Source organism: Ovis aries, chromosome 5, assembly GCF_016772045.2.
Source record: "Ovis aries strain OAR_USU_Benz2616 breed Rambouillet chromosome 5, ARS-UI_Ramb_v3.0, whole genome shotgun sequence".
Classification (NCBI taxonomy): Eukaryota; Metazoa; Chordata; class Mammalia; order Artiodactyla; family Bovidae; genus Ovis; species Ovis aries.
In genome coordinates, this window is record NC_056058.1 from 56259872 (window position 1) to 56276353 (window position 16482).

A 16482-nucleotide genomic window follows, 5' to 3' on the forward strand; every position below is an offset into this window, starting at 1 on the left:
GAACTACTAGCTGAGGAATGGAAGGAAAAGATCTTCAAGATAAGTCTGGGGAAGTAAACAGGGCCAGACCACACAGGGTCCTGCAGACTATGGAAAGAGATGAAGGGGATTCCTGAGGCTGGAGGACATAAAACTCACCTTGTAAAAAGATAACCATGGTGTGTAGAATGGACTGGAGAATTTCAGCATGGTCCAGAGAGCTGTGAATAGTCTGCTGCGATATGGTGGGGTTGGGTGGGGTAGCGTGGTAGTCCTTTGTCACTTATCTCCTCTCTTAGTGAGCAGACTTTACAATACATTTCACATGCACGGGGACCAGACTTGCTAATTTTGGAGCTGTCAACTGAGAAATAAATAAGCCACGATATAGCATTATTTTCAAAGTAATGAAAAATATATCTCTGAGACTATGGAATAAATGGCCAAGGTATAGGGAGCTCTTACTCTTTTATGCCGGAAAAAAAAAAAAAATCAGATTATGATATGAACCTTCATATCCTAGTTATTATCAAACTGCATTATGCTCACATATTTTACTGAATATAGTTCTGGAAATAAAGTACTTATCTTCTCTCCCTATGAGGGTTTAGGATCTATGATAGAGGGCCACAGATCTGATGTGTGAAAGGGGAAAGAGGATTTTTAACAGCCATACTTGGCTCCATGATTAAATAAATTTAAAGTCATGCTGGGCAAGGGAATTATGGTGCTTCTTGCCTGGGCTGCTTCTTTCTTTGATTAATCATCCCCTGCACGGTCCAACACTGTTGTTAACTTGCCACAGTCGGCACCTGTATCAGTCCTTTTTTTTTGGATAAAAATAGCTTCGCCCAAGTCACAATAAAAAATGTTTGTTCACTCCAGGTGAGTTTAATAAGACCTTTGTCCCCCAGTTAAAGTTAAATGAAATAATGGGAGAGGAGTTTTCTGGTCTGTGACCAGTTTGGGGACCTCCACCCTGCCTCCAGTGGGGAGCTGAACACAGCCAGTCACTGCTCTGTATGTGAACTCCCTCTGCCTAGGTTGTTTCCAGGGGGCATCCAGTGATGCTCATGGTTAACGCTCTCTTCTCTCTTTTGGTACCCAGTCCTCACCTACCTCATTTGCCAGCTATCCCAGTAAGACCCTACTCACATGCCATGAGCCATCATTGTTTCTATTAGCCGAGGATAGCCTAAGGTGCAATAGGTCTCAGGCAGGATTACGTATAATTAGCACATCTTTACTTCCTGAAAACCTGTAAAACACAATAGATACAATGTGTAGTGGTGCAGCTGGGAGGATTGTGAACCAAATCACCCAGGCACCTATCCTGGTGGCCATTAAACATGTGGCAGAGATACCCCAGCCAGTCTTTGCATGAAGGTGAAGAATAACACTTCCTACACTTCTCACATTGTTACCAAGCACTTCCTGTGTTTCTTTCTATCTTAATCCTTCCTCACCCCAAGGCTTAATTTCTGACATCTGTGTGAATCAGTCTTCAGTGGTAAACAGAATTTTATTTAACAAGTGAACTCTGAGAACCTACTTTTCATTAGAATGTTACTCCCTTAGATTAATGCTTCATTGAATTGCTCATTTTTCTTTTGTTTGCAAGTCTCCTCTTCCTGTAGCACAATGATCATTCTAAAAAGAAAATGTACTCAATACACTTCTTCCATCATCGATAGTCTACATTTGTTTCCTAAGCAAAGAATTTGTCCTTCGGCATTGGTTTGCATCCCTGGGCACTGCTTTGCAGTCTCTCAATTCTGTAATTCAAATAAAACTTTAAAATGTGATCTCTGTGACATGATGTCAAAAGAAACATGTCACAATAGTGTTGATACAGAGGGTTTTTTTGTGACTAGAAATCATGTCTGTGCTTTGAGGAAAACAAAACAAATTAGAGCAGTTGGAATGCATTTTTACAGGAGGCTCTTTGCAAACAAGCAGAGGCCAATCCTGCTCACCTGTGTCTCATTTCCTCTTCCCATCCCTCCAGCTCTTGCTCCTTCAAGTCTGATCATGTGTCTTGCTTAACCCTCTTCAGTGTCTCTCCAGCATGCATGGACTTGTGAACAAGCTCCAGTCGGGATCTGCTCTCCGCCTTCCTCTCCAGCTTCCCCATCACACATCATTCCAACAAACCCACTCTCTTCCCCTTTCCCTCCTCGCAGTGTTCTTTCCCATGTCTATGCTTAATCCAGGCTGTTCTCCTCTTTCAAATCTTACTTTTCACCTGGAGACCCCTTCACTGCTGCCACCTATTGGGTGTTTTATCTCATGTAAATTACTTAAACTTCTCTGGGCCTTGATTTCCTCCTCTGTAAAATGGGAGCATAAGAGCAGCATTGTGGAGTCAATGACACAGCATGTGTAGAGTGCTCTTAGAGCCTGCCCCAGAGAAGCCATCTAATGGAGACATCAGCCACGTTGGCTTTATTTTGTACTTATTATTGTCACCATCCTTCAGAATGTAACTCCGGTGTCTCCTGTGTTGAGATTTCCTGCCACTGCACATCCCCAGGACTGAGTGGATTACTTCCCTTTCCTGTACACTTACTTCTTTATGGCTCTCTTTATATCTTTTTTCTTATCATGAGTGTGGTTTATGATTTGTTGTAATGTTAAGTAATGACGTTGTTAATGTGGAAAAATAAGCATGAGATGGTTCAAGGAGGTATCATGACTCGTGTTTTATGCAGCAATGTGTTCAGGATATGATTGTTAATAACAGGTGAATAAATGGAGTTTTCTTCATTTTCTGGGCTTTATAGCTCTGTAGACTTATGGTTAATGGGTGCTTATTGTATGCCAGGAATAACATTAAATATTATACGCATTGTAGCATTGAAACATATATATTACTGTATGTATTAATGAAATAGCTAATAGGAAGGTGCTGTATAACACAGGGAGCTCAGCTCAATGCTCTGTGACAACCTAGAAGGGCAGAGTGGGAAGAAGGTTTAAGAGGGAGGGGATATATTTATATTTATGGCTGATTTGTGTTGTTGTACTGCAGAAATTAATACAACATTGTAAAGCAATTATCTTGCAATTAAAAATAAATTTTTTTAATGTAACACTTATCATATTTAGTCTTTAGTTAAAAGTAAAGTATTAGTTGTTCATTCATGTATAACTCTTTGTGACCTCATAGATTGTAGCCCACCAGGCTCCTCTGTCCACCGAATTCTCCAGGCAAGAATACTGGAGTGGGTAGCCACTCCCTTCTCCAGAGGATCTTCCCAACCCAGGGATCAAACCCAGGTCTCCAGCACTGCAGGCAGATTCTTTACCGTCTGAGCCACCAGGGAAGCTACACCACCACCAAAAAAAAAAAAAAAAAAATATATATATATATATATATATATATATATATGCTACACTCATCATAGTTAGTCTTTACTATAATCAAATGTGGAAGATCTTATCATTTGCATTTTACACATGTGTAAACAGGACCTAGAACAAGTAATAGACCAGTACTCCAAAGCCTGGATTCTTAGCTCAGGAAAGCTCGGCTCAGATCTGTAAAGTGTCCTTTGCCTCTAGGCCTCTTTAGTGTGTAAATGTATTTAACCCACTTGCATTTCTAATTACTTTCCAGGTATTCCTTCCAAGATGAGGAAGATATGTTCATGGTGGTGGACCTTCTGCTGGGCGGGGACCTGCGTTACCACCTGCAGCAGAATGTCCGCTTCCAGGAAGACACTGTGAAGCTCTTCATCTGTGAGCTGGCCATGGCCTTGGACTACCTGCAGAGCCAGCACATCATTCACAGGTCAGTCAAGTCCAAGGGGCAGCCTTGGGCTGAATGCACGGGAGGGGATGCACAACCTGCTGCGTTCAACAGGTCCTTATGGAACGTGACATTTAACTCTTAATTCTTACAGCAATGCTGGGGGTAGATGTCCCCGTTTTCAAATAAAAGTAATACTGAGCACATTGAACTTAATTTCCCCAAGGTCACCATTAGTAAGCAACAAGACCAGAATTAACGAGTATTGGTGCTGTTTATAACTAAGCCTAGACAAAGAGAAGGAAAAATGACATATTGGGGCTTAATAAATATTAAATGAAGAAAGTGTATGAAGGGAAAGATATAGAATGGGTAGGAAGAAAATTCTTTGGAGAGAAAATTTGAGTCATAGCTTCTATCATCCACCCTATAGTGAGTCCCTGGTGTGAGTCCCTTGCCGCAGACAAGTCAGCAAAAGCAATGTATCTCTTTCACTTGGGGCATTTGTGTCAAAGACAAATAGCACAAGTAGCTATAAACCCAAAGACAATAGAGAGAAAAAGATAATACTTGATATTTATAAAGGATTTGGTAGTTTTGATGGCAGTTTCCTATATAGTATCTCACTTGATCTCTATAATAAATGATAAATGAACAGAGAAGTTGTAGTTAGACCAGTATTAAATCTGAGATTTTGTGATTTGGAGACATTAAATTATCATCTAGGTTCTTTTTAAGAATTTTGAACCTAATCACCATCAAAGCAGCTACTGTTTACCTGGGTTTCCATATGTCAGGCACTGCAAGGTACTTTTATATATTATCCTTTCAATTCTCAAAACTTCCACTTTTCATTACAGTATTCCCATTCTTCAGATGAGAAAAAATGTGGCTCAAAGATTTCACCAAGGAACCCTGACAAACAGTGTTGCCGGATTCAAAACTAGATCTCTCTGATCCTAACATCAGAGCTCTGTCTACTATACTAATCTGTATTTACTACACATGTGAAATATACACCATAATACATTAAACATCATTAAGTGAACAATCAACACATGTGACTCTGCCACTGTCATCTCAAACCCTTGAAGAATCTGCTGAGTTTTTATGTCTCATTTATTAAACATTTGGCTAGACAGACTATTTTCCCACCACTAGTTAACATCTAGAATTTATTAAAACTAGTACAGATCCTTGGTTAAAGATGTAGCATCATAATTTATAGACTCTCTGTGCAAGTACTGTAGACCAATCCTTTTTCTCTTTTTGGTCTTGGCAATTAACATAATTATTAGTTAATTTTCTATCTTTGGAAGGGCCCATTTGTATTGAAAATGTGCTCTTCACGCCGTGGATAAATGGAAATCAGACTGGTTAATCATGTGCAATCTCGGAAGAAAAATTTACACACCTGGTGTTTTTCTCAATAGCTGGGAATCCTGCTGACAAGAGATCTTACACTTGATCTTAGCCAAAAGGCCGAGAAGCGATGACAAGAGATCTTTCTCCCGCACTGGCTTTTTGGCAGCCATCACCCAGTTCCTCCCTAGGAGAAACTTTTCATACTTGTAGGCCATGGCACCCCTCTCAGAGTCTTCACGCTCACTCACCCTCCCCTGGATTGCCAACCCACGGTCTGTTTGGGGTGCGTCTCTGGCAAGAGTCAGGGACCATGAGAAGCCCCCGGAGGGGCACCTTTTCACTTTCTCCCTCCTGTTTGAATCTGAGTTCTTGGCCTTCTTTGAGTTTCATTTTCTCAGTCATCACAAGATGCTCTGAGCCTTTTTGCCATGTGCTTAGAACCATGTTCTGAGAAAAGTTCAGGAGAAAAACAAAACCGAATATGTGACTCAATTTTCACCCTCAAGAAACTTAACCATACCAAGCAGCTTTGTTCTGTCCTTCTCTCCCTTATTCGCATTTGCTGTCATGGTTTTGTCACTTAAATAAGAAAGCAAGGATTAAATTTCTGCTTCTTGCCTTTTACAGGCTCACCCTTATTGCTTAGAACCTGTCTTCAGAGGGCCTCTTTATACTGAACTGTCTCCTCACCATGGCACATTAATGGAAGGTGCACACAAAGACATCATGAATGCAGGGTTAAAATAAGCTGGCATCCTCTTGGGATCAGAAACAATCCAGATGTGTTTCCACTGCCGATGTGTCCTACCTTGCCTCCCCGAGCGTTATATTTTATAGGCAATCATAGCATCTTATACCTCTCCTGAGGCATTGTGGTATTTTCACTATATAATTACCCGATGTTTGTTTGTGCTACTAAATTGTAAACTCAATGGCTTAAGGCCATGCGTGGTATGCGTCTCACCATATAACCAGTGTTTAGCAAAAATCTGAAGGAATGACCACTGTCTGAGCCACACGGATGGTTGATTGCCTAAAAGCCCAGGTTTACAGATAACAAAGACAAAATTAAAATAGAAGAAATTAAAGCCATGAATTTCAGACATTTGTTGGCCTTTATGTTGGGTAATCATATAATTTATCATCCCAACCAGGGTACTCCTGAGAATGAAAGAAGTTGGTGTTAATAATTATGCTGGGACAACAGGCAAAATTCATACATGTTCTGGAAAAACCAGGACATATACCAACCTCTTTAGGGCTTTTCAAGACAGTAGTGACCAAATAGGTTTTAACTGTGAGAGAGCTCTACCAGAGCTTTCTGCCTTCCGCATACTAGATATCAATGTGAATTGATTTCCACTGAAGTGGTTTCAAATGGGTTAAAAAAAATCATGTACATGGTGAAATAAGTAGTGTCCCTTTGTCTGCGGCATTTAGAGGATAATAGTGCACTCTGAAGCTGGGACTCCCGGGGCAGAGTTAAAAGCATGACGAGCAACATAGAAAAAGAAATGGAGGCTTCTGAGTACTCTAATTCTATTTCTAAATCTCTACCTTCAAAGAATCTTCAAAATGCATGCTGTATTTGATAGAATCAAAGATAACAAAACATCTTTCAGCTACTTAGAGGATTAGATTGGAAGACACATCTTGAGTTCCAAGGTATTAATAAAAATTAAGAAAATACAGTAGATTCCCCAGGCAAGAAAAGATCATCTGCCCAAAGGGGCAGATATAAAATACGTGACTTCCACATACAGATGGCCAAAAGGCCCATGGAAAGATACTTTATTAGAGAAATGCAAATCAAAACTACAATGAGATATCACCTCACACCAGTCTAAATGGCTATCATCAAAAAATCCACAAACAATAAATGCTGAAGAGGGTGTGGAGAGAAGGGAACCCTCCTACACTGTTGGTAGGAGTGTAAATTGGTATAGTCACTATGGCGAACAGTCTGGAGGTTCCTTAGAAAAGTCAAAATAAAGCTATATGACCCTGCAATCCCACTCCTGGGCATACAGCCAGAGAAAACCATGGTCCAAAAGGATCATGCACCCTAATGTTCACTGTGGCACTGTCTTCAATGGCCAAGACGTGGAAGCAACCAAAGGAATGGGTAAATAAGATAGGGTTGCTGCTGCTGCTAAGTTGCTTCAGTCGTGTCCGACTCTGTGTGACCCCAGAGACGGCAGCCCACCAGGCTCCCCTGTCCCTGGGATTCTCCAGGCAAGAACACTGGAGTGGGTTGCCATTTCCTTCTCCAGTGCATGAAGGTGAAAAGTGAAAGTGAAATCGCTCAGTTGTGTCCAGCTCCTAGCGACCCCATGGACTGCAGCCCTCCAGGCCCCTCCGCCCATGGGATTTCCCAGGCAAGAGCACTGGAGTGGGGTGCCATTGCCTTCTCTGATAAGATATGGTACATATGCACAATAGAATATTACTCAGCCATTAAAAATGAAATAAAACAATGCCACTCTCAGCAACACGGATGGACCAAGAGACTGTCATTCTGAGTGAAATAAGCCAGACAGAGGAGAAATATTATGTGAATTTATTAAACATATTAAACATCCCTTATATGTGGAATCTAAAAAGAAATGATTTAAATGAACATATCTACAAAACAGAAACAGACTCAGAGAGTGAACTTATGGTTGCCAGGAGAATAGAAATGGGGGGAGAGATAGTTAGGAAGTTTGGGATCGATATGTACACACTGCTATATTTAAAACAGATAACCAAGGTTCTACTGTACAGCACAGGGAACTCTGCTCCATGTTATGTGGCAGCCTGGATGGAGAGGAGTTTGAGGGAAAATGGATACATATACATGTATAGCTGAGTCCCTTTGCTGTCCACATGAAGTGATCATAACATTGTTGCCTGGCTATACTCCAATATAAAATAAAGAATTTAAAAATATATGTGACTTACTGATTTCACAACAACATTTTGTCTCTGGACTGGGTCAAAGATTCTAAATTATCTGTGGTGGCCAGCAACTGTGGATGGAGCAGCCGTGGTGATAGGCTGAGTGACTGTGGGCTTCTGGGTACCAAGCTCTCTGCCAAGTACTTGTGAATTATTTCCTTCCATCTGCCACAAATCCCAGAGGTTGATGGTGTGACTGTCCCCATTTTACAGCTGATGGAACTCCAGTTCAGAAAATAACTTGGCTAATATGTAGGTGAGGCGTCACTTGAAGGATATGCACGGCTCTTAGCCTGTCTCCGTGCTGCTGATGTTCAGCACAGCTGTTGCCCTGAGGAGGACATGCTACAGGGTGAGGCATGGCCGCCTGCCTGCAGATATCCATGCTGTCTGGCTGCATAAGTGAGGACGACACATATGGAACCAGCGGATGACAGAATAGCCCCAGACTAGAAGCTAAGTTGTATGAGAATGACAAGAGTTTCAGTGGAGAAAATGATTTGGGGTAACGATAAAGGCTTCCTGAGAGCTCAGGGGGTTTAAAACCAGGAAGGAGAGTTTAATCCATGGAAAGGGAACTGTATTCTGAATGAAAGCATTCATTTGTCTCTCTGCGCTAACATAAAATGGGTTCTGTCTTTAATTTTTCCTGCCAGCAATGTCTAGCTTATTTTTTTAAACACCATAAATCTTATTTCTGCCTAAATTCTAAGTGAAACATAAATGGGGTTTTGTTTTATCTTGCTTATAGATTTTTTTTAATTCACAGACTTAACTTTTTGTTGTTTCCTAAATATGTAGAATATTTAGCTCATTTTTCTCATTTTTAGAGTATTTTTTTCTCTCTAGTTGTGAAGGAAACAGGACTACATAGTCACCATTCATTTTGAATTGTGCAGTTAGACTTATTTTTTAGTCAAGAAGTCAAACATTTTTCCATTTTCAAACTAGAGTTTGAGTTTGAAAATCAGCTTTAGTTTCCAAATTACGGCCATTTATTCCTTCAATATTCCCCTTTACTTACATTAAATCAGTGAATGAAGATTTTAACAACATGGACACTGTCATTATTTGCTTTTATTTTAAAAAATAAGCAAGATTAAACTCATTACAATCCTTCCTATGGGATAGTACTCTTTAGTTTGTTGATTACCACAGTCTCTCCAGTGAATAAAGTAATAGAAAGTAATTTTTACAGTGCAAAGACAAATTTGTATTCCCTCCCTTGTCACCTGTTAAAAATGCAATCACGAATTTAAGCTAATAAGATGAATCATTTGGGACAGTTAAATAGTAAGAGTCATGTTGGGTCAAAATACCATTTGAGTGGATTTTTTTTTTCCTCTTTCTAAGAATTATCTCACTCTAATAAAGTTATAACTCACGGATTTCTAAATTCCTATTGGAATGCAATAAAAATCTAATTAGGCCCTTGATGTCAATGACTGCAGTACAACAGAACGTGTTGCAAAAGTTCATCTCCAACTCATTACAGATCTGTTGAAGTAGGAATAAAAGAAAATTCATGATTATAAAAAAAAGAATAGGATGTTGTTTTTATTCATCACCTTTATCTTCTTTGCTGTGATCATAGAAACCTTGGAACTTCCATAGATACACAAAGGAACTAGTTTTTGCACACCCTGCCCTGCACTGAAGTAGCTACTTGCCAGAAGTTTATATTATTCTTCTAGAAATCAGCATCTTGACCGGGAGGAGAGGGGAAACTTAGGGATAAAGCTTCTATCATAAATATTCATTCAAGAATTGTTTCTTGAGTATCTGTTTGCCAGACAACATTCTCTGGACTGACCTTCAATGTAGAAACAACAGAGGCTTCGCTGTCATCAGAGCTAATAATATAGAATGAAAGAGAGTCAAGTAAACATTTCAACAGTCATACCAGAAAGGTGGCATTCTGGTATGCATACCAAATTCTTTGGCATTCACCGCAGAGAAAACAAGCAGTTATATGTGTATCCTGAGTCACACACACGTCACTCACACTCAGCACATCTTCACCGTGGTCTTGATCATACTTCTATTGGTAGCCCCTGGCTCACAATATTCTTCATAAAAAGTGGTCTCTCCCTCCTACAGTGAAGCTCTACTCCTCACTCCTGTTCTAATCTCCAGCATGTAGTCTAACCCAGAGCAGTTGCTGAATAAGTCAGTGACTAAACAAATCAATGAGGACAGAACATACATGTGATCCTTGGATGGACATGGAAAGTAAAGGTTTCAGTAGATGAAGTTGTCTTCAGTATCATTGTTTGTTTGTTTGTTTGGTTTTTGGTTTTTTTGGACATATCATGAGGCTTGCAGGGTCTTAGTTTCCTGATCAGGGATCGAACCTGCACCCTCGACAGTGAAAACTTGGAGTCCTAACCACTGAACCACCATAGAATTCCTGGAGCATCATTTTAATTTATTCCACACATTCCTATTGTGTGTCCACAGTGTGTGGCTCTGTACTGCCTTTCTTCCACGCTGTGTTAGTTTTTATTCTGTGCAACAAAACACCACAGACACAGGAACTTAAAATAATGCACATTGATTATCTCACAGTTTCTTTGAGTCAGGAGTCGGGGAACATCTGAGTCAGGTTCTTGAAAAGGTTGTAGTCAAGGGGCTGATTGGAACTGGGTTTTCTTCTGGAGGCTAGACTGGGCAAGGGTCCACTTCCACGTTCAGTCAGGATGTTGGCAGAATTCATTGCCTTGTGGCTGTAGGACTCAGGCTGTTTCTTCAAATTCATTGAGGAGACCAAGACTCTAGAGTGAGTCTGCTAGCAAGACAGAGTCCATTTTATTGAATTAAACTATGTAACATAACACAATCAGAAGAGCAAGATCCCATCACTTTTTGCCATGCAATGTCTGTTAGAAGCAAGCCATACAGTTAGCCCACACTCGGGGTGAGGATTGGAGAAGGAAATGGCAACCCACTCCAGTGTTCTTGCCTGGAGAATCCCAGGGACAGGGGAGCCTGGTGGGCTGCCGTCTATGGGTCGCACAGAGTTGGACACGATTGAAGTGACTTAGCAGCAGCAGCAGTAGCAGGGATGAGGATGATATAAGACATGAACACCAGGAGATGGGGATCATGGGAGACACCATAAAGTCTGTCCACCACACCTCCTCTAATGAAGTTATCTTACACCAGACTCTAACATCAATACCCTCTATGAACTCAAAGTGAAATGGAAAGTCGTTCAGTTGTGTCCGTCTCTTTGCAACCCCATGGACTGTAGCCCACCAGGCTCCTCTGTCCATGGATTCTCCAGGCAAGAATACAGGAGTGGGTTGTCATGCCCTCCTCTAGGCTATAACCTTAAAGACAGCCTTGAACATCTCTGTCAAGGAGATGGTAAGGAGGTCTGACCAAATGAACAGGAATGGTTCTTTCATATCTAAGAGTCTAGGATGATTTCCTCTCAGCCCTGATAGGATGATGCTCTTCAAAGCATAACTTCTTTGATTTTCAGCTCTCTACCGCATACCCACTTCTCCCCAAGAAGCCCTCATGACCAAAATGAGCTGTCCAAAGAGCATATGACAGTGAAATGAGATAATAAGCACATTTAATAATCAAGACCTACTGATGAAATTATTTGCAGGGCAACAATGGAGACACAGACATAGAGAGCAGATTTATGGACACAGGGAGAGGGGGAGGAAGGAGAGAGTGTGATGTATGGAGAGAGTAATATGGAAAACTACATTACCACATGTAAAATAGATAGCCAATGGGAATTTGCTGTATGACTCAAGGAACTCAAACTGAGGCTCTGTAACAACCTAGAGGGGTGGCATGGGGAGGGAGGTTGGGAGGGATATTAAAGAGGGAGGGGAAATGTGTATATCTATGGCTGATTCATGTTGATGTTTGGCAGAAATCAACACAATTCTGTAAAGCAATTATCCTTCAATTTAAAAATTAATTAATTAAAAAATAATAATCAAGACCTTTTTGCAATTCAGTTGCAAACCAGAATTTTTTGTTTTCATTGGCAGAGACCTTCAAGCCTGAGATTTCACCTTTTTGTCTGACTTATACTCACTGCAGCATCTTGGAAGTCACATTTTATTCCCAGGGATGATCAGTTGTAGGAAAAAATCAGATCTTTCTGCAACTTATCATTTTAGTTAATGATCAATGAGTTACAGATGAGCTTCTGATGAATGAACTTGCCAGCACAGTGACACCCCAGCTTTCCGAAGCCTGTGGGAATGAGTCATCTGGAGAGAGGCTTTTCTAATTCCTAAGGGTGTTTACTACTCTCTGCTCACCATTTAAGTTACACTGCAACAACATGTCTCATTTTTTTAAGGGCTTAAGAAGAGCTATCATTCACTATGTCTATATCAAGATCTAGGCACTGTGCTAACAAGCATTTTGCACACACTGATAGTCAGCAATACCATGACAGGGTTAAGTGCCTTGCCCAGTACCATGTAGCCGGTATACTAAGGGCAGATTCAAACATAGGATTTCTGATCCAAATATTAACATAGGCTCCTTTAGTTTCATTCTTATAAACATGATAGACCTCTTCAAAATCAGATGAGCTATTTAGTGCAATTTAGCCAATAGCAGGGCTTCCCTGATAGCTCAGTGGGTAACAAATCTGCCTACAACGCAGGAGACCCCAGTTCAATTCCTGGGTTGGGAAGATCTGCTGGAGAAGGGATAGTCTGCCCACTTAGGAATTCCTAGGCTTCTCTTGTGGCTCAGCTGGTAAAGAATCTGCCTGCAGTGTGGGAGACCTAGGTTTAATCCCTGGGTTAGAAAGATCCCCTGAGAAGGGAAAAGCTACCCACTCCAGTATTCTGGCCTGGAGAATTCCAAGGACTGTACAGTCCATGGGGTCGCAGAGTCAGACAGAACTGAGTGACTTTCATTTCCCATCCAGGAGCAACTAACATTAGTTTAGACACATATTTTTAGTTGGTATGTGTTATGGGTTGAGTTGTGTGTCCCTCCCCCTGCCCACCAACATACACACAAAAGGTATATTGAAGTCCTAATCCCCAGTATCTCAGCATGTGACCTGATTAGGAAATAGGGTCTTTATCTTCCCAGGTGGCTCAGTGGTAAAGAATCTGCCTGCCAATGCAGAAGATGCAAGAGATGTGGGTTAGAACCCCTGGGTCAGGAAGATCCCCTGCAAGATGAAACGGCAACCCACTCCAGTATTCTTGCCTGGGAAATCCCATGGACAGAGGAGCCTGGTGGCCTACAGTCCAGGGAATCACAAAGAGTCAGACATGACTGAGTGCCTCAGTGCATAAGCACAGAGGTAGTCGAGTAAACACGCATTCATGAGGGTGGACCCTAATGTAACTTGTGTTATCAAAATGGGAAATGTGGACATAGAGATCGACACACACAGAAAAGGAAGAGGATGTGAAGAGGCCCAGGGAGAACTCCATGTGAAGACGAAGGACTGGAATGATGTGTCTGTAAGCCCAGGAAGGCTAAAGATTGCCAACAAACCAACACAAGCCAAGAAGAAGCGAGAACGGTCCCTCACGTACAGGTTTCAGGAGGAGGAGGACCTGATGACACTTTGATTTCAGACTTCTAGCTTCCAGAACAATGAGACAATATATTTGTTTTTTCTTAAGCCACCTATTTTGCAGTTCTTTGTTACAGCAGCCTTAGCAAACTAATACAGTGTGTTTTCACAGTTTTCTTAGAGGCTAAAATTCAACCTTTGCTTCTGTAGCTCATGCTACTCAGAGCAGCTTCTGCTTCCCCTCTGATATGCTGCTTCAAATATATTATGGGATGGGAGACCAGATAACAAAACTTGTTAGAACTGTTTATAAAAGTGCAGTAACCTAAGAGCAAAATCTGATAAGTCAAATCCATTAGCTTTCGTACATGGTAACCTATTTTACGTTGCCCAGAGACTATCTCTGCTTACTTCTGTATTTCTGATTTGGTGAGAGATATTTCGGATATCTCTGGCTTTTTAATAATGTGTCTCTAGCCCACAGGGTTTTGTTTTGCACTTAAATATCTCTAGATGAAGTTCAATCTTTTCTGATTTACCAAAGCAGCACGTCCAGTATATGAGAAAATTAAAAGTCTAAAAATAATTACAGATTGTCTGATTCCTGTATTACTCCTGCTCTGTGTGATGTTGCCTTTCTTCCTCTCAGTACGTTGATAATATTTTGTTCATGGCAGTGGGATGATAGTTTGGCTTCTGTCTGCCATTTCCTGTGGCCTGGTTAAGAAAATGCCCTTCCTTTTTGTTTTGGTAAATCTTCTTTTCAGGAGTTTACAAGCCTTCTGCAAGTCTTTGCTTCCTAACTCCCACAGCAGAAGGGCTACTTGAGCCTCAAAAACAAAACGGCAGTGTGGTAATGAGGGTATTAGGTTGCTGTGTTCGATTCGGCACCTGCTCCCGAGCTACCAAATAATGAATGAGCATCAGTTACACGTTGTGAAAACAGGAGACTCTGCCTGTTTTGTGCTGTGTGTCAGGCAGTTCTGAAAGGAGCTTGGAAACTCTGCTTCTCATACGAGGGCACCTATTTGTGAAAACCCACGTGAAAAAGTCCAAGAACTGCTCGTTTACAGGTCAACATTTAACTTGCCTGTGCCGAGCTTTTAAGTTTCTCTAAGGTTAAGAGTTTTGTTAATATGCAACCCGTGCCTTGGTCCAAATTAAATTTTATTTTGCCTAGCATACATTTTAGCCCAAAGCTAAAGCATCATTCTTTCAGGTGTAGTCATTTAACACACAGTACTGATGACTTATTCATGTGCCAGGCAAACAGCTCTTGGACGGAGTTTTTTTAATTCATTAACTATGTTATTTGTTTATTCACATGTGTATTGTTGTTGACATTTTATTGAAGTATAGTTGATTTACAGTGATGTTGCATTAGTTTTGGGTGTACAGCAAAGTGATTCAGATATATTTACATATATATTCTTTCTCAGATTCTTTTCCATTATTGATTATTAGAAGATATTGAATATAGTCCCCTGTGCTATACAGTAGGTCCTTGTTGGTTATCTATCTATGTATAGTTGTGTGTATATGTTAATCCCAAGCTCCCAGTTTATCCCTTCCTCTTTTCCCTGTTGTAACCGTAAGTCTGGTAAGACTGACCCAGCCCTGCTCAGCTCTCTTGCTTCTTCTTCAACCACTCTCCCTCCTTTCTTGCGTGTTCTGATCACAAAGGCCTCTGTTCTGCTGCAGGATGTATCAAACTTCCACTTTAGAGTCTAAGTATAGACAGACTCTTTACCTGTGAATCTGTCTCTGTTTTGTCAATGAGTTCACTTGTATTTTAGACTTCACCTATAAGTGATATCATGTGATATTTGTCTTTTCTGTCTGACTTTACTCAGTATGAAGAGTTTTTGAAGCATAGAATCATGGTTTCTATCCCCTCAGAGCTTATAGTTTGGTTCAGGAAATGGACAAAAAATGCAATACAGAAACATTAACAAAGAACAGAGACATAAATTACCATGTTAGGGTCAGCGTTTGTTGAATGCATTATGGGAAATAAAGATCTAAGGAAAAGCATACAGGTCTGAGGAGATTGGGCGACTTTAGCATCATGCTGGAAGAAGCCTCGCCAGTAGGTGGCATTTGAGCTCTAAGGTGGAAGTTTGTTACATTCTGGAGTAGAACAGAATCCTCTGTGGTCAGAACACGTGAGAAAGGGGAGAGAGAGGTTGAAAAAGCTACAAGAAAGCTGAGCCGAGGGCAGGTCCTCTTACCATGTTCAAGTAAATGCTCTAGTTCAAGGTTATTTCTTATTTGTGCTTTAGTGAAAATACAGAGCCAGTTTTGAAAGGAGACTTACTTGAATTTGTTATCAGTTTGGAGATAAGGATAGGGCATTGACAGTGGGTAATAAGACAATAAAAATGAAAATGATGGAGAATGGGCCTCATTAGCTATTCTAGATATCAGGGCAGGAAAGAGCCTGGAGATTATTAGTTCAACTTGCTCCCTCTGTAGGGAAGGGATCAGCATGCTTTTTCTATAAAAGGCTAGATAGAGAATGTTTTACACTTTATAGGCTGTGCAGTCTGTCCCAACCCATCAACTCTGCCACTGAAGAGTGGAGGCAGCCGCAGATAACATGGAAGCATAGAACATGATTGTGTTGCAATAAAACCTTACAGATACTGAAATCTGAATTTCACATGATTCTGTGTGTCATAAAATGGCATTCATCTTTGATTTTTCAATCATTTAGAAATGTAAAGTCCCTTAATAGCTTATAACCATACAAAAAACCCATGATGTGCTACATTTTGGCCACAGGCCATAGTCTGTTAACCCCGGAACAGATGTTAAAACTGCAGCCCAGAGAAGCAAGTGATGTGAAGGTCACAAAGCAAATCAGAGACAAGGCTAAGACAGGAGATCATGTGTTCTAGCTATTAGGCTGGTTGTTGTTGTTCAG

General features: G+C 40.8%; 1 protein-coding gene across 2 annotated transcripts in view; it reads left to right on the forward strand.

The window, feature by feature from the left end:
* The window catches only part of STK32A (serine/threonine kinase 32A), a 136439-nt gene that overhangs the window by 67914 nt on the left and 52043 nt on the right, over positions 1–16482 (forward strand). For both annotated transcript variants that reach the window (XM_012178706.4, XM_004008932.5), the window contains exon 5: positions 3599–3772. In XM_012178706.4, the coding sequence (XP_012034096.1) occupies positions 3599–3772 (174 nt within the window). The remainder of the gene's footprint in view (positions 1–3598; positions 3773–16482) is intronic.